This window comes from Silurus aristotelis (assembly GCF_946808225.1).
Source record: "Silurus aristotelis genome assembly, chromosome: 7".
Lineage (NCBI taxonomy): Eukaryota > Metazoa > Chordata > Actinopteri > Siluriformes > Siluridae > Silurus > Silurus aristotelis.
In genome coordinates, this window is record NC_139580.1 from 28,249,370 (window position 1) to 28,268,742 (window position 19,373).

The 19,373-nt window shown below is 39.9% G+C and overlaps 1 protein-coding gene across 1 annotated transcript; it reads right to left on the bottom strand.

Moving 5' to 3' along the window:
• Positions 1-3,154: 3,154 nt before the first annotated feature.
• nudt4b (nudix (nucleoside diphosphate linked moiety X)-type motif 4b) lies at positions 3,155-10,824 on the bottom strand. Its single transcript, XM_083546533.1, has 5 exons — positions 10,205-10,824; positions 5,506-5,616; positions 4,833-4,877; positions 4,562-4,649; positions 3,155-4,027 (listed from the first exon to the last, which is right to left on the bottom strand). The coding sequence occupies exons 1-5, from the start codon at positions 10,385-10,387 to the stop codon at positions 3,846-3,848; spliced, it is 609 nt and encodes a 202-aa protein (XP_083402659.1). The 5' UTR covers positions 10,388-10,824; the 3' UTR covers positions 3,155-3,845.
• Between the last annotated feature and the right edge of the window lie 8,549 nt (positions 10,825-19,373).

A 19,373-nucleotide genomic window follows, 5' to 3' on the forward strand; every position in this document is an offset into this window, starting at 1 on the left:
ACCTCTTATACAGCTCCTCATATGCCTTTTCCTTGGCTTTCGCCACATCCCTTTTTACCTGCTGCCGCATCTCCTTGTACTCCTGCCTACTTTTCTCATCACTCTGTCGATCCCACTTCTGTTTTGCCAACCTCTTTCCCCTAATGCTCTCCTGCACTTCCTCATTCCACCACCACGTCTCCTTGTCTTGCTTTCTATTTCCAGATGTCACACCAAGTACTTTTCTAGCTGCCTCCCTCATCACTCCTGTAGTATTTGCCCAATCATCCGGCACCTCTTCACCACCACCAAGCCCCTGTCTGAGCTCTTCCCTGAACCTCACACTACACTCTTCCTCCTTCAGTTTCCACCATCTTATTCTTCTTTCAATCCTTACTTTCCTCCTCTTCTTCTTCGCCTCCAAAACCATTCTACAGACCACCATCTGATGCTGTCTAGCTACACTGTCCCCCGCCAACACCTTACTCCAATCTCCTTCAGGTTGCATCTCCTACACAGAACATAATCCACCTGTGTGCACCTTCCTCCACTCTTATACGTCACCCTATGATCCTCCTTCTTCTTAAAATATGTGTTCACCACTGCCATTTCCATCCTTTTAGCAAAATCTACCACCATCTGCCCTTCCACATTCCTCTTCTCAAAACCATACCTACCCATCACCTCCTCATCACCTCTGTTCCCTTCACCTACATGCCCATTTAAGTGTGCCCCAATCACCAATCGTTCTTTCCTAGGTACACCATCTACCACTTCATCTAATTCACTCCAGAATCTTTCCTTCTCCTCCATCTCACAGCCAACTTGTGGAGCATAGGCACTGATGACATTTATCATCATCCCTTCAACTTCCACCTTCACGATCCATTTGTGATCCGCATATTTAATTTGGCACGTTTTACGCTGGATGCCCTTCCTAACGCAACCCTCCCCATTTACCCGGGCTTGGGACCGGCACTAAGAGTGCACTGGCTTGTGCCCCCCTAATGTCTGGGTTAGTCACACTAAAGGCATCAAAACTATGAATTAACACGTGGAATTATATACATAACAAAAAAGTGAACTGAAAATATGTCATATTGTAGGTTCTTCAAAGTAGGCATCAAGAGAATGTCAAGAGTGTGCAAAGCAGTAATCTAAGCAAAAGGTGGCTACTTTGAAGAACCTACAATATGACATATTTTCAGTTGTTTCACACTTTTTTGTTATGTATATAATTCCATATGTGTTAATTCATAGTATTGATGCCTTCAGTGTGAATCTACAATTTTCATAGTCATGAAAATAAAGAGAACTCTTTGAATGAGAAGGTGTGTCCAAACTTGTGTCCAAATTTATTTAGTACTTTAACTTTTAGCCGAGTATTTTATAACATGAGTATCTGTACTTCTTGGATTTAGAGAAAGCGTAGAGTGCCGAGAGAGGAGTTGTGGTATTGTATGAGGAAGTCAGGTGTGTCAGAGAAGTATGTGAGGGTGGTGCAGGACATGTATGAGGACAGTGTGACAGCAGTGAAGTGTGCAGTAGGAACGACAGACTGGTTCAAGGTGGAGGTTGGACTGCATCAAGGATCAGCTCTGAGCCCTTTCTTGTTTGCAGTGGTGATGGACAGGTTGATGGACGAGGTCAGACAGGAGTCCCTGTGGACTTTGATGTTTGAGGATGATATTGTGATTTGTGGTGAGAGTAGGGAGCAGGTTGAGAAGAACCTGGAGAGGTAGAGGTAGAGGTACGTGCTGGAGAGAAGGGGAATGAAAGTCAGTAGGAGTAAGACAGTGAACATTAGAGGTAGCGTTACATGAACATCTGAAAAATCAGACCTGTTTAAAATGATCTAAGACCAAATTAAAGACTTTTAAGGCCTGAAATTTGTTACATTTGAGACTTTTTAAAGACTTTGCAGAAACCCTGGACACACACACACACACACACACACACCTCCCAACACACCATCACTCCTCAGTGTACGAGTTCACATGAAGCCCTGATTGTGTTCTGGACTTTATTAAAATCAGGTTTAAATGTTACGAGGTCTTTTTTCAGAATCATAAAAATTGAAAAAAAACTAACAGCAGAAAATATTTCAGCAAAAGTTCATACATTTGTTTCCATTAAAAACCTCCGCAATCTTCAGAATATTTACAAAACATTGTTCAGTCGGTCAGAAGCCGGATGTAGATTTGAAGATTGGATTATTAGATCAATCTGATATTTACATTGTTTGCTACACTACAGTGTGAGTGAAGTGGTTGATGATGTTAGCGATTTGCTAGCTGCTGGTCATGAGCCATCACTAGCCATTAGATTCATATCACTAGTGCAACTGGAACGGAGCGAAATGTTACACTCCGTACATTTCTTGTCTGATCTCGTACAATCGATTTTCTAAATATAATCTTCTACGTCTAATCTCTTGCATGCGATCTTCTGATTCCGATTTTATGCATCTGATCCCTTGATTCTGATCTGCATCCGACTTTCTGCATTCAATCATCTACATCCGATTTCCTGCATCCGATATATGATCGTTCCCTAAACAGCGTCTTAAATCATGAACCTCAACACTGTGATCATTGAACCATGGCATGGACCATGTACCATTATGAACACATCCATGCCAGTCCCACTCCATTCTGGTGTTAAAGGGTTAGAGGTTAAAGGGATGTTTGGTTAGTTAAAAACATTTTTTTTGATTCACAAATAACAAAATAAAACAAACTCAGACTTACACTGAAAGTTCAGGGTACATCACAAGAAAGCACCAAATGCAACTTCTATCCATTTCCCTCCTATTTAAAGGTGTAATGTTTCCATGTGTTTCCAGAACTTTTAATACTCCCATCACACACTATGGCCAAAAGTATTCAGACACCCGGTGTTCCCTCCCACATGTGGTCCTTCCCTCATAGTTGTACACACATTTGTATCGCAAGTCTCTAGCATGAAATTTTCCCTTCTCTTGAAACCCCAAACCTGTTCTAGCAAGAGAATGGCCCTGTGCACAAAGCCCGCTCCATGAAGATCTACTTTCCATGAGTTTGATGATCTCCTGGCCTCCTTACCTACGGAGGAGCACCTACCAATCTTTTGATCTGGTGTCCACAAACTATTGGCTATATAGTGTATATCACTTCAGGGTTTTGTTTACGTTCCCCCCCCCCAGCCCAGAAATAAGCTCAACTCGTGGCCAGAAGGTATTTTTCAGCAAATTTTAGAAAAAAACAATTTGTGTGGTAAAGGAAAAGAAGACTTTAGAAATGTTCTTGTTGAAACTGCAGAAATACAGAGGGTTTAAAATGCCGTACAGCAAGTCCACGATCCCCAGGATGTGCAGCAGGGGGTCATCCGGGGAGCTGAGGTAACACGACTACGGTTCGTAATTCAGTCTGTACATGTAGCGTGACTCGCAGACGTAGTGACGAGAAGAACGAAAGAAAAAAATAAGGAAAAAAAAAAAAAAACATACACAGTGCATTTTAAGGCATTTTAAAAACAAAACCTTGCAGCAAAATAATCTTTTTAAATCCTGAACAATTTTGGGGGGGGTTCAGGGACTTCCGTCCATGTAAGTGTGCATATGTCTGTTTGTGTGTGTGTGTGTGTGTGTGTATGTATATATATATCACACACACACACACACACACACACACACACACACACACACACACACACACACACACACACACACACACACACACACACACACACACACACACACACACACACACACACACACACACACACACACACACACACACACACACCAAATGGAATGCAAGTGAAAAGGGAAAAAGGAGGAGGAAAAAAAACCCCAAAAACAAAAACAAAAAAAAAAGCGTGCAGTCCTATCTGCATGCTGCAGCTCGGGCTGCGTTGTCGTTTGGAGGTGGAGGAGGCAAAAGGATGTTGCCGTTGTCCGTGGCGGAGCAGCTGAGCTGAAGGCGTCTCAGATACTCTGCATGGACCGGCTTGTGGCTCTGCAGGATCTTTATAGCCTCTTCTACAGGAAACCATTCTCTCTTCCGACCTGCAGAGGGAGACAGAGCACAATGCAAATACACCATACACAAATGGAACGCCAGATCTCAGCACAACTACCTCATTTATACAACATAGGGTTAGGGGCCTTCCTCAGGGGCCCAGCAGTGGTGGTGTGTGCTTTGAACTTTTGATTTTCTGATGAAAGGTCCAAAATCTTAACCACAGATCTACAACTTTCCAAAGGAGATGCCACTAAAACTTAGCACCAACTATATATAAAAAAAAAGCATATAAGCCCTGAGAAAGCGAAATGGATGTGTTAACTCTAACATCGTCCCAAAAGATTTGGAATTGACGCCAAACAATTCAATCCTGTTCCTCACTGTCTTTCAGGTGCTTAAAATCCACACACAGGTTTTATGTAATATACTGAAATACACTTATTTCTGTGAGTGTTTTGTGTCAAATAACCTTACAAATAGTCATTGGGTTCTGTGTTTTGTGATGTCATATGGGTCATCGAGATGATGTCATTCACGTGAAAATGGTACGTTGAATCCTGAAAGTTCTATAAACTTACCGATGTTGATCGAGTCCTCCCAGGCTTCCAGAGTCTCCGTCACGGTCAGGACGTAGACGTATGTGCGATGCTTCCTGTCCTGATTATGCTGCACAGAACCATTACATTGTCTCAGAAATGTTCTTGTTCTCAAGATTATAAAGCTGAAATGCGTTCTCAGAGCAGAACGAATCTTGTCCATTACTAAACTTCACGTGTGTGCTAACGTGATAAAAGGACAGGAGATGAAGTAAACCGTAAACACTGATAGATAGCAAAAGTAGAAGCTCACCTCGAATACCCCCAGGAGGCGACCCAGTGTGCCCTTCACTCCAGCCTGGAACAACAAGATACACTTCAGAGATTTATATAGAAAATTAACACGATGCTACTTCTACATGCTTTCCAACTATTTTTATTTTGTTTGATTGTACTTCCCGCTAACCGATTAATCAACTGATAGTTTTTAAAATGAATACTGAATAAAAAAATAATAATAATTAAATAAAAAACCACACAGTGTAAAATAGTACTGCACTTTAATAAAAAATGTTTCTTTAGACGCAACCCAGAAAAACTATTAATATGGATTTTTTTGACAATAGTTCCAGCAATCCAGTATAAATTGGCAAAACAGATGAATCAGTTGACCTCTAGTGTCGATGCACCGACGCATCTAAAGATTCAGCACTGTTAAGCCTGAGTTAGCATATTGCGAATGATCTCTACAATGCCAGCTGGATTCCTAGCTAGCTGCTCAAGCCAGACTGTAAATTAGCAACCCTGAAGATATGATCGGTCAAGTGATGCCAAATCAACATGTCTGCTCACTGCGGAAGTTGAGGTAAAATACGTCACTATGCATAGCTAACTCTGTACTGTGAAATTGAAATAGTACAAGGCAGGCAGACCCAGAACCCGTTTCTCTGTAGTTCATTTAATAGTTCATTTGAATAATGATGCACCTCTTCATAAACCTCCCTCACTGCTGCACCGCACGGCTCTTCCTCCGGCTCCATTCCTCCACCTGGGACAATCCACTGATCCGGATGACGACTGCTGCTCACCAACAACACCTGCAAAAGGAGATCATTTTATTGCAACGCTTGAATTAAAAACAGAAAAAAAGACCAACGTTTCACATAAAGATCATTTAGTGGATAAGATGTTGGGATTTCTGTTTAGAAGGTTATGAGCTCAAATCTCAGTACCACCAAGATGCCACTTCTAAACCCTTAAACAGGGTTCTTTAAGCATCACCTGCTCAGGTGTACAGCGGTATGAAATTGTAACTCTGGATTCTGTAAATGAAAATAAAATAAGCTAATTAAATTCATGTTTAATAAAAATAACAGAAATGAGTCACATGGTCAAATCCACCCCTCTGCCTTTTCCTCTCTCAGGCTCATGTGTGACCCGTAGCTCCGGTTCGATACTAAAACCACAACAATCTGAATTTCCACTCGTCTGAAGCCTGCAGGGCCGGAATTTTAGCTTCATGCCATACACATTCTTAATTTTTCCTTTTGCACCTGACAGACACACACACACACACACACACACACACACACACACACACACACACACACACACACACACACACACACACACACACACACACACACACACACACACACACACACACACACACACACACACACACACACACAGCTAAGTGTGAACTTGCCACTGGAAATTTGCCTGTAGTGCTGTTTAGTGTAAACAACCTCTTTTCCAGAGAAAAACACTTACAGGCAACAAAGAATGGATCAGAATCAAGACAAACCACTTAACTTTCTATTTGTACCCGTCTCTTCCTGTGCGTCTCTCCATTTGTACCTGTCTCTCCCTGTGTGTCTCTCTATCTGTAACTGTAACTCGTTGTTTCTATTTGTAGCTCTCTCTCCCTGTGTGTCTCTCTATCTTTACCTGTCTCTCCCTGTGTGTATCTCTCTCCATCAATCTGTACTGGTCTCTCCCTGTGTGTCTCTCTCCATCAATCTGTACTGGTCTCTCCCTGTGTGTATCTCTCTCCATCCGTCTGTACCCTTTGCTCCATGTGTCTCTCTGTAACTTCTCTCCTTGTGTCTCTCTTCATCTGTACCCATCTCTCTATTTGTACCTGTCTCTCCCTGTGTGTCTCTCTCTATCCATCCGTACCCGTCGCTCCATGTGTCTCCCTGTGTACCTTCTCTCCCTGTGTGTCTCTTTATCTATACCGTCTCTCTATCTTTTACCTCTCTCCATATATAGGTACCCGTCTCTCCCTGTGTGTGTCTCTCTATATGTACCCGTCGCTCCCTGTGTGACTCTCTGCCCCTCTGTCTCTGGAACAGCATGCAAATTTCCTGCATGTGTAAAGAATCTGTTCCAACCTAGATGACAGAGTAAAGATAAAACTATGCATGAGAAATACACATACATAAGGTGAGAAAGTGTGTGTGTGTGTGTGTGTGTGTGTGTGTTAATAGGAGTTCTTTGACGCTCTTCGTCAGATAACGAATCTGCACTCTGATCTGGTTAATCCGCAGGAGGCATCAGGATGGTGTTCGCTGTAATGGGATTGTGTGATTGACGATCATTCAGCCACACACACACACACACACGTTCTCATGCCGAGGTTAAGGTCAAGAGCTGCCACCTTCTTTATTTCCAGTCTGTTCTATCCATTTATATTTAACGGTTCAGGAAATAAGGGGCAGAGTGCAGCAGCAGGTGTCCAGTACACCACCAAGCCACAGACACCTATACACACACTATTGTGTGTGTGTGTGTGTGTGTGTGTGTGTGTGTGTGTGAGAGAGAGAGAGACATACCGATAAACATATAATGACACTTAGTAGGGTTGTAAGAGTGTGTAATACGAAACAATATAAATGCGATGATGTTTAGTAAGAAATAATATTTTTTTCATTTTTTCACTGTGGTGCACGAGCATTTCTAATCCAATTCAGTTCAATTCGTTGTTATTTATATACAGCCATATTTTAACAATCGACAATGTCTCAAAGCAGCTTCAGAGACATAGCAGTTATAAAAGTATGAGAGTTTGTACTTTTGTACATGAGCTTCTTCCCAAAATTATTGAGACACCTGACGTTTCCACCCACGTGTGGTTCTTCTCCAAAATATGAAAGAGGAGCACGTGAATGTGCTAAGAGAGCCAAATCTGTTCCAGCATAACAATGCCCCTGTGCACAAAGCCAGCTCCATGAAGATCTGCTTTCCATTAGTTAGAAGATATCGAAGATCTCCTGCTATAGCGCGTCAACCCTATTTGGATGAATGTGAACCCTGACGAGTATCAGAACCTGGAAGAGTAAAAGTCGCTCTAACAGAAAATGAAGACTAAATGTGGAATGTTCAATAGGAAGAACATAGCAATCTTATGGTCAGTCGTCCACAAACGTGTGCCATGTTGTGTAATTAGAATGCGCGCTGCTAAAAAGCTGATTGTGATTCTGCCCCGTAACAAAATAAAATCACAAAAAAAGTCGAGACTTCAAGCGCAATTCGAGGAAAGAAACGAGAAAAGGGTATGTTGTGATTGTACACGGACTGGAAATCCCTGCCAGCTTCTAAATACTTGTGTGTGTGTGTGTGTGTGTGTGTGTGTGTGTGTGTGTGTGTGCGCGCACGCAAACTCTCTGCGATAAGGATATGGTGTTTACAAAACTGGAATAATGCGAGGTTACGTGTGTCGGAAAAAAACAGTTGTGTATATAAAAAAAAACAAAAAAACAATCAAACATATAATGATGTTAATTATAGGGTGATTTGTAAGGGGAAATTTTAGCCTGTGCATCACACACACACACACACACACACACACACACACACACACACACACACACACACACACACACACACACACACACACACACACACACACACACACACACACACACACAGTCTTTTTACATTCTGGACTCTAGTTTTTAATTCTTTCTTATTGATTTCTCGATCCAATCAAGCTGTTTACGTCTACACACTTGATTGATTGATTGATTGTGGATCCTCTCAGCTCACACCCTCTGTGATTTTAGTCTCAGGTCTGCACTAGATGTTACGGTGTTAAGGCTCGGGGTGTGTGTGTGTGTGTGTGTGTCCACAATCAGACGACATTTCCCTCTTCTCTGCCCCTGTGAGGGGTTAAACTGGAGTCACAGATCCTTCACCCTCCTGCCACCTGCTCCATACGCTCTGTCTTTTTACACTACAGAAACCTTACACGCTCTCACACACAGATTCTGGGTCAGGGTTTAAAAATATTTTCGAGACAGAGAGACAGAGACAGAGACAGAGACAGAGACAGAGACAGAGAGAGAGAGAGTGTGATCGATAGGATAGAAAGAGAAATATAGATATAAATAAATGTACAGACAGACAGACAGACAGACAGACAGATAGATAGATAGATAAAAAAGACAGACAGACAGATAGACAGACAGATAAGATATAGAGATAAGGAGAGTGATGGAGAGAGAGATAGCGAGATAAAAAGAGAGATAGATAGATAGAGATATGGAGAGTGATGGAGAGAGAGATAGAGATGGCCTCAGATGTGTTTTCTACACAGAGAGTAACCTAAGAATTCATGTGTAATAAGCAGCCGTCTCTCTTCTCGATGTCCAGATGATTCAGCAGCAGATCTGACACACACACACACACACACACACACACACACACACACACACACACACACACACACACACACACACACACACACACACACACACACACACACACACACACACACACACACACACACACACACACACACCAGCCGTGATGAGTCACCAGCTTATCCCAGAGCACTACCTCCACAGAAGGTTTCTTCTGATCAGTAATGTCAGAAGATACCAGAAGACGTGGCTCAGGGTCTGCGAGCGTAACGAGCTCCTCGTCATGGGACGTTATTTTCATTCACATCTACACACGTCAACTGACGACGTCAAGTTTCACCTGACAAAACAATCAGCGGCTGGGAAGAGGGGAGCTGCAGCAGAGGCAACCAGTCAGCACGGTTAACGTACCGGTTCGAAATCGTTGCTATGGCAACCCTGGTGGTAAATGCACCGGGCAGCTGATCGGAAGGTTGTGAGGTCGAGCCTCATTAGGAACGTCGCTAGAAATTCCGTAACAGAGAGCAAACAGCAGGAGAAACAGTAGGATGTTGGATTTCTGATCAAAAGGTTGCGAGTTCAAATCCCAGATCCACCAAGGTGCCACTGCTGGGCCCCTGAGCAAGGCCCCGAACCCTCAACTGCTCAGGTGAATACATTATAGAATTGTGATTTCTAGAAATGCAAGACATCTGGTCTCAGAAAAGAAAAAGAGAAACCTCCAGACCACAAGGTGTAATCCTACAGTAGATGGAGGTTCAAAAGCAATCAGAAGGCACCCAAGTCCAAGCTTTAGAAACCTGTTCCACCTGAGCCTGGAGTTCAGGAGCATGGTGGCATTCATCAGGAAAACCTTCGAGGAACCTCTGGAACATCTGCCAAAATTCAGAGCCACACGGAACAGATGAACAGATGGGAATGTGTATAATGAAGATGATGAGGAGGTGCAAGAGATGAACATCTCGAATGGGTTTTTTGGTGTGGAGAAAATGTCGGATTGGATTAGACTGGAGGGATTTAGATGGCGGGGGGTTCGTACCTCGTCTTCTCGTTCGTTCCTGAAACACAGACACGCCGCTCGCTGCTTGAAGCCTTCACCATCGTAGGTTCTCGTCTGGTTGGGTTTGAACTTCATGACGCCGTCTGCGTGTGCGTTTAAAGCTCTCGAGATATCCTCAAAAGTAGACAGGCACCGCAAAGACAAACGAGTCCTCTGGATCATCAAGTGTTAAATCAGAAGATACAGAAGAACCGGCATCGATGTTCCACCAGAAAAGAGCAAAAAATGCCCTCGCGTTCCGGAGATGTTCCACCAGTCACCCATTCATACTCCTGGTGTCTACAGGGTCCATTCTTTATTTCTGATCTTGCAGGGTTTCATTTGCGAGTCTATGGTTTATATACCGTGTGTGTGTGGGTGTGGGTGTGGGGTCTCCTCCTGTACACTCCCACCGGTCTGCTCCAGATCCGCGCATGAGCGCCGCACAATCGGGCCGCGTCCTAAACCACGCACTTCTTCACTACAGAGTGGCGCAGGCGCGCTGTGAGGCACGAGCTCAATGAGCGCTGTAGGCATCTAGGGATGTAGTGGTGTAGTGAGGCACCTTGCGGTTTGGGACGCGAGCTGAGGAGGGCTGGAAAAAATGAGGTTTAGTCCTCGTGCTGGTTTTTACTTTTACAGATTATAAAAGTTTAGAAATGTGAAAGCATAAAATAAATCATTTAATAGAACACTTTTTTTTTAAATAATTAGTGTAAAAAAAGAAAGTGTTCAATTAAATGATTTATTTTATGCTTTCACATTTCTAAACTTTTATATATATATATATAATTTTATATATTTCTATCTGCTTATATTATAGTATATATATATATATATATATATATATATATATATATATATATATATATATATATATATATATAATAACACTGAACTAAAATATATAAAATTAAATATATATATATATATATATATATATATATATATATATATATATATATATAATTTATTATATATAAAAATATAATTATATAAATAAATAAATATTATATATATTTTTTATATTATAGTATATATATATATATATATATATATATATATATATATATATATATAAACTAATACTAAACTAAAACTCACATTACATATACGTGTACAGTACCAGTCAATAGTTTGGACACACCTTCTTCTTCTTCTTCTTCTTCAGTGTTTTTTCTTTATTGTTTTTTTCTTTATTTTTATTATTATTATTATTATTTTTATTATTATTGTTTTCAACATTAATACTGAAGAATCCAAAGTATGCAAGAACACCTATAAAAGTATGTATTAAACAAAAAACCCAGAATACGTTTCATATTTTCGATTCTCCGAAGTAGCTCCATATAGATTTGATGCCAGTTTGGCAAACAGCTCAGTCCATCCAAAAATTATTAAACGCTACGACAAAACAGGCTTTCACGAGGACCATTCTAGAAAAGAGAGACAAAACTGTACCTCCGAGGTAAAACTTTACTACAATTACCAGCCTCAGAAACAGCAGATTTACATAAATAAATCAAACACACACCAATACACACAGGATAATCCTCTAACAAGGTCTGTGTTGTTATTATGGTGAGTGCCTGAGATTCTGCTTTATTCTTTTGTGTAAAGAAACTAATCAAAGATTGTTAAATAAAAAGTTCTTTACTGGAAATGTTTAATACATGTGTAGTTCAGTGAGTTATTTTTTTTAAAGATCCTTTCTGACCTTTGTTTTGCTTTGAAACAGGATTTCGAGTTAAAGTGGACTTTATCCTCAACATGAACGGAAGTTTTAGAGGTACCTATCGATCCGGACCCTTGGATGACGACGTTATTGTACGAAAGTGCTTTCGAAACGTCTCCTTATCTGTAAGTGTACAGGAATGTGGTTTAATAGAGAAACTTTATTAAAGATTTTCCCACTAGAAATACTTTGTGCATATGTTTACGAAGTCATATACCACAGCCTAATTGAGAAGATATATTCGTTGGAGATGAATAATAAGCGTACACACACACACACACACACACACACACACACACACACACACACGTAATTTTGAGCATGAGCTCATACACAACAACTGAGAAACACTTGCGCTGTAGCCTTAAAATAGCTCCACGCCGCTCTTGCTAGCCTAGATACTCGAGATACTTGATCTGTGCGATCCGAGGATTCCAAGAAAATCATAGAGCTGGATCATCGCATGAAAAGTGCAATCGCTCTACAGGATCACAGAGAAATCTATTCAGAGTATTCTGATTTCAGTGTATTTGACACATAAAACGTTTGCGGCCTGTAGTCAGAAGGAAACAGCAGATTTCAGCCTGAGGTTGTTGTTTTTTTTGTACAGGAAAAATCTTCCTTATAACAAAGTAAGCTTCCTGATTGTCGTTTGTATCTGGATCGTTAATGGATTTTATACCTATGTTAAAACATGAATATATATAATCCAACAGCTACACTGTATTGACAAAAGTATTGGGACACCTGACTATTCCAGCCCTATGTTCAATTCAATTCAATACATTTTTATTTGTATTACGCTTTCAACAATGAACATTGTCGCAAAGCAGCTTCACACAGATAATGTGGTGATTAAAAGTGAAGATGTTCTTTATAAGTGTAAGTTTGTCCCTGATGGGCGAGCTGGTGGCGACTGTGGTGAGGAAAAACTCCCCGAGATGGCATAAGGAAGAAACCTTAAGAGGAACCAGACTCAAGAGGGAAACCCATCCTCATCTGGGTTGCACTGAATGCACCAAATGTCCTATGTGCTTCTTTCCCAAACTGTTAAAACACACAATGGTATCGGACGTCTTTGGATGCAGTAGCATGAAATTTTGTCCTTCACTTAAACTAGGAGACCCGAACCTGTTCTAAAGGAATCACATCTTTATTGCCAAGTATCAAGTTGCATGGACGAGGAATTTGACATGGTGTGCTATGCTGTAAAAATAGAAAAGAAAAAATATATAAAAACTAGAAAAATAAAATAATGAACTAATAAATAATAATAAAGACATTAACTATACAGTTTGTCCAGGGTATGTAAAGGGAGGCAGTGCAAATAATAATAATGTAAATGGGGCAGTAAATCGTTTTTCCCGAATAAGTCCAAGGTGCAGGGCTGCATTATAGCCAGCTCCATGAAGATCTGCTTTCCATGGGTTGGAAGATGTAGAAGATCTCCTGCTAAAGGGCTGCAACCATACAGAACATAAATGACTGTGAAGGCTGACTGCACCCCAAACCTCCTCACTTTCTCACCTTCATCAGTACCTTTTAGACTTTACTAACACCTTTGAATGAATCTCCACAAATCTTCACAAAATCCAGTGGAACATCTTCCTCTGAAAAGTGGAGGATATTATAAGGAGACTAAATGTGGAATGGGATGTTCAAAAAGAAGCACATACCATTTAGGTTTCCACATACTTTTTTTGTCCATATAGTGTATCTCTGAACACTGATTCAAACTCCATGAGCACCACTAAGTCAGTATGTTCTCCTAAAAGAACCTCTGATCCAGAAAGTTTCATCTAAAATGACTCGTGTAAAATTTTTTACCGCACTTCTCCTCGTTTTTAGTATTTTCATCTCGTGCATACATATACACGATGCAAAACTTTCCAAAACGACCAAATGTTTGGATGTAAAGCTTCTCAGAAAATGGAAAAGCTGCCATTGTGGTTGGTCGAGAGTTTCCAAGGACTATAACCGAAACCTCGAGGAAAAAAAAAACCCCGTTCGAGGTGCAGGACATGAATACGGAGGAGTTGCACAAGGTTTTGTGAGTAGTCTACACTTTTTTTCCTTGTTTACCCAATCGAGCAGTTTGACCACTGTGCATTCTAGCTGTGGTGTAAGACGGTAAACAATCAATAATAGCCTGGAGGATCGACCTGTATTTACTAAACAGTACACACTGCTGGTAAGACACTTCTCTAAAACCGAGGGATTGATCATGAGACAAAAAACAACAACAAAAAGTGCAGTGTTTTTGTAATAAGAGAAAAAGAAATAAAAGAAAAAAATGTAAAAGAAATAATCATGGATCATGGGCTGCTCTGATATCAGAATATGAGAACGACCCACTCTGTGAGCTGTTCAATGATCCTTATATGTTAGATTTAGAATGGGTTTTATTGCAGTGTGTGCACTCTAGGATAGATCAGGATGCCATACACAAAATATATCAATCTTGTACACAGATATGTGCAAGTGGAAAGAAGTGCATTAAAATCTTGGGAAAACTAAGGAAACCAGTTGCTGAAGTTGGGAGAGGCATGTTGTTCCATATTTGTCTAAAACAGGATTCTAGCTGTTTTACAGTTCTGGGTGTTCTTTGTTGTGTTTTTCGTTTCATGATGCAAGTTCAGCACCTGTACTCTTCTACTATAAAGTCGTTATTGTAATAGATAGTAAGCATTTTCTTGCTAAAATATGCAAGGCCTGCCCTGAAAAAGAAATTTTTTGAATTGATAATTTAATATGTTGCTGTATAACCAGTATATACCGTTCAGAATTGATGGAGTCTTTCCAAATGTGCAAGCTGCCCATTTCACAGCCACTAATCCTCTTTAATCCCCTTCTGAGTATAAAAGAATATATACCGCATGTATCTAATATTGCATATGAGTTTGGTTACAGTGTAAGTTAAAGTGTTTTAATAAGGTGAATTGTCTGAGAAAAAAAACTATTTTGTGTCTTGAAGTTCTACTGCTTTGTGTCAAACAACAAAATAAGTCCTTTTAGACCAGCTGCTAGGCAGGGAATTGATTTTGCATTACTTGGTTTAAAATTTTGGGCTTTATATTAGTAGCAGGTCTGTGCTTAATTCATCGCCTCCTCAGTGGTGACTCAAAAGAAAAAACAGAAATAGGAAATTACAAGCAAAGCAATATTATACCAACTCTTACTTAACTGTACCTCTGGTTAAATAGTGAATGTACTGTCAGTGAGTCTCATACTACAACATTAAAACAAGCCATACTCAAATATTCATAAAAATACAACGAGTAATAATAAAAATAGAGATTAAAACATTGTAATACATTGATTATTTATTATTTAAATATAATATAAATCATGTTAATAGACAATTCAAAATCTGGCAATATAATAGAAAGAAAATTTAAGCTTAAAATGAGTCATAAATAAAACCAAAAAGACGTAATAGGTTTAATAATTCTCCATTTGCTGTTATAATAAGATCCAGTCTTCTGGGAAGATGTTCCACTAGATTTTGCGGAGATTTTTAGCGATTCATTCACGTACTGATGTAGGTGAATAGGTGAGGAGGTTCTGGGGTGCAGTCAGTGTTCACATTCATTTATGTTCAATAGGGTTGAAGCTCTATAGCAGAAGATCTTCCACATCATCCAACCCATAGTAAGCAGGTCTTCATGGAGCTGGCTTTGTGCATAGGTGCATTATTGTTCTGGAACAGGTTTGAGTCTCTTCGTTTAAGTGAAGGGAGAATTTCGTGCAGCATCCAAAGACATCTGATACAAATGTGTGTCTACAACTTTGTGTAACAGTTTGGAGAAAAACACATCTGGCTGGAAAAGTCACGTGTCCTAATACCTTTGTCCGTACAGGGTATAAATCTTAAACAAAGCCATTAATTAGTAGGTTGTACAGACAAACATTAACTCCTAATTCCTCATGCAAATGACTAAAGTCTATCTACAGATAATGCAATCACTAATCAGAAAGCACAATCGATCAATCAGATAGATATTCTCTGTCCTGAGAGTATCTGCTAATCCTTTTTTGGTGTAGATCCGGGTAAATGAAACAGAAATAAGCAGGAACTTTGTATCCTTCATTAGCATTGATGAGATTAGCAAAATTTATTGAGCCACACTACCTCATTTAGTCTGTCACTCTGAACCACATACATACACCCATCACACTGCTGACTCTCCGTTCATCCTGAATGATTTGTATGGTTTGGGGGTGGCGCATTGTTGTGGGAGTTTGGAGCCATGGGAAAGGGGTGACAAAACGACTCTTGCCTAGAGTGCAAAAAACTCTGGAAAAAGCCCTGCATTAACGTTAGACTAAAAAGCCTTAAAAAATGCTGGGAGACACTTCACGCGGGGAAACGAGATCTTTTGTAAACCAGAGTCGCAGATTCTAGGTAGAGATTGGAGTCGTACCTTGACGTGGCAGTTTCATTACCCTTCTCATGACATCACTCTACCTATAACAAAGGCTTTATTATATAAATAGAAATAATTTGAGTGGTATTACCCAATGATAACCAACAATCCTGTTGCTGTTATGATCTACCGTTTTGGGAATTTGGGTATGTCAGATGCATCAATGGTAGGGAAGGAGAAGATCACATGGTAGTCGCCACCCTCCAGAAAAGCTTCACAATAAGTCCTAATGGGGAAGATACCATAGTACAACAGACACTCTGGCCAGGAACCATATATCCCCCAGGAGAATACACTATAATACAATTTTGCATTCATTTAAACTTGGAAACCCAAACATGTTCCAGCATGGCAGTGCCCCTGTGCAGGAAAAGAGCTCCATGAAGATCTTGCATTACATGGTTTGGAGAGAAAGATCCTGTGTGGCCTGCTATAGAGCTCTTATGGAGGCATGACACCATGAGGGACCCTGCCATCACCTCAGCCTGCAAACAGCCTAAATACCTGGTCCCTAGAGTAACACATCACTCTACTAGATATCACAGTGCAAAAAAGTGCAGTGGGAAAAGAACTGTCTAAATATAAGAAATAAAAGCATGATTTAAAAAGATAAAGACTGTAAACATGTAAGATAATTACACCTGGTAGGATTATTTTTTTGAAAAGAACAAAATGTCTTAAAATGAGCAATAAAACACTTATTCCAGGTAGTCAATTTAATTTAATTATCTCAAAACAAGCTTGTTAATTATTTTTTTTTTTAACAGTTTGCTTTTCTTCATCTGTGTGAAAACATCTGAGACAAAGCATTGAAACTTAAAAACAAGATTACCATTAAAATCAAGATAAAATATACATGAGTACAGTCAACAGCAGTTTATTCAAATGAAGATGTTCCTGTAACACACAGTAGTTCTGATACAAACACAAAGCAAAATCATTACTTGCTGCTTCTTAAAATACTTCAACTTATTGCAACATAAAACATTATTGAATAAACATTATTTGTATTACTGAACACTAAAAATATATTCAACATGAGAACTGAAATCAAACTACAGAACAACTTATAAGTACTTAAAAATAATAACCAACCTGATAATGAAAGAGTGTGGTGATGTCATACTGCAGATGTTTATCATTTGTTATTAGATTGTAAATAAATGTGTTGGTGTTGACATAAATCAAGCATTTGTAATAAATAATACTAATGAACCTAATTGTGATTGAGCATTTTTTATTGGGCAACCTTAAAACCAGTTTTTACAGTAATTATATAAATTCTTAATAGATACAAGGCCACAAATAATGTGTTAGGTGTTAATTGAGCTTAATTTCTAGTTAAAATATCTAACTTTAAACTTTAAGTATGAAAAGAAGATAAATAATTTTGAAACAATCTCTTATTTTATCCTTAAAACAATAAGATTGTAAGTCTTGACTAGATATTTGCAGTGCAAAAGCATTTCTTTCTCATGGATAGTACTTAAAGACATGCTCGTTGTATATCTCCTCAGTTGCTCCACTCTTCTGGGAAGGCTGTTTACTAGATTTTGGGGTTTGGCTGTAGGGATTAGCAATCATTCAGCTACAAGAGCACTAGTGAGCTCAGGTATCGATGTTGGGTTCAGTCAGTTTTTCAGTTCATTACAGGTGCTCATTTGGGTCTGGTAGGTCATGACTCCATGCAGGACACTTATATGATTCCACTCCAACCTTCACACACCATGTCATGGAGCTCACATACTGGAAAAGTGTTTCTCAGTTCCAGTCAAAGGAAAATGCTTTCAATACCATAGCAAGATGAAGAAGAACCACATATTGGTAGGATGGATCATTTAATGAAGCATCAAACACCAATATTAACAAATAAGCATTGAACAACACCAGGAAATCATATATGAGGCGGTATTAAAAAGTTTCGAGACTAATAATAACTAACTGGTGCTTTTCTGACCACATGCGTTACCACCTTTGGTTAGCAACAAAGAACAAATGTAAAATTCTGCATGAAACCGGGGCAAAACTTCCACACAGACGTTTAACATGACATACTTTTGACATACGGCGATGCTGCAATGAGTCGTGTTTTGAGTGGCTTGTGCACTTAGAGAGCGAAAGAACATCACCAGAAGATGACGAGAGATCAAACGAGCTCAACCCCCCCGAAAATGTCAAAACCATTCAGCAACTTGTGCATGATAATCGTCGGAGAACAATCCACATGATCTCACTTGCATACCCACCCTACTCGTCAGATTTGTGGACTTCGCCCTCTTCCTGCAGATGAAGATGCAGCTTAAAGGTTGCCTTTTTGACACCATTACGGAGATCCAGTGCGAATCACAGAAGGTGCTCTTCGAAAAGAAGACTTCCAGGACACATTTCAGAAGTGGCAGGAATGCTGGGGGCGCTGTATTGCTGTGCAAGGTTACTATTTTGAAGGTGATAGGGTGCAAACATAGATAAATAAAGTACTTTCTTAAATCTTGTTACTTTTTGATACCACCTTGTAGTAATAAAAACACACTTATCCATCCATGGATAAAGAGCAGTGAATTCCTTCTGATTCGAACCATGCTGAGTGAGATGTCAGTTCAGACTCTGCACTCATCCTTGCAAGTTCAAGCCTGTGACAGAGCATACCTGACACAAATAAAGCTCCCTGATGTTCCTCTTGGCAATCGACCCCATCGGTCTCGTGCGGTAATCTGTTTATTAAAATTTGTCCCACTATCTGCTGTCACGTCTGTGGATCTCGAGTCTGTCATGATGTTTAATAGCTGGTTCCGAACACTGCCGGCTGTAACGCTGATGGCATTTTAACATCTAATCTGTTCACCTTAAAAACATTACAGCGACGAATGTAAACGGTAATCTGCGCTGTTATGGAGCTCCGTGGAGAGAGTTGCTTGGAGGAAGCCTTCATTAAAGTTGTTTTCCTGCAATCGTGGTTGCGTACAAGGCCAAGGTTAATTAATAAGTTTTGCTTTTGACTAGAGACACT

Excerpts from the sequence above, each read along its gene's own strand:
- nudt4b (XM_083546533.1), bottom strand. The coding sequence starts at position 10,387 with ATGATCCAGAGGACTCGTTTGTCTTTGCGGTGCCTGTCTACTTTTGAG. Across the intron at positions 4,878-5,505 it reads TGAGGGAGGTTTATGAAGAG|GCTGGAGTGAAGGGCACACT; the intron begins GTGCATCATTAT and ends TTGTTGTTCCAG. Across the intron at positions 4,650-4,832 it reads GCCTCCTGGGGGTATTCGAG|CATAATCAGGACAGGAAGCA; the intron begins GTGAGCTTCTAC and ends GGTTCTGTGCAG.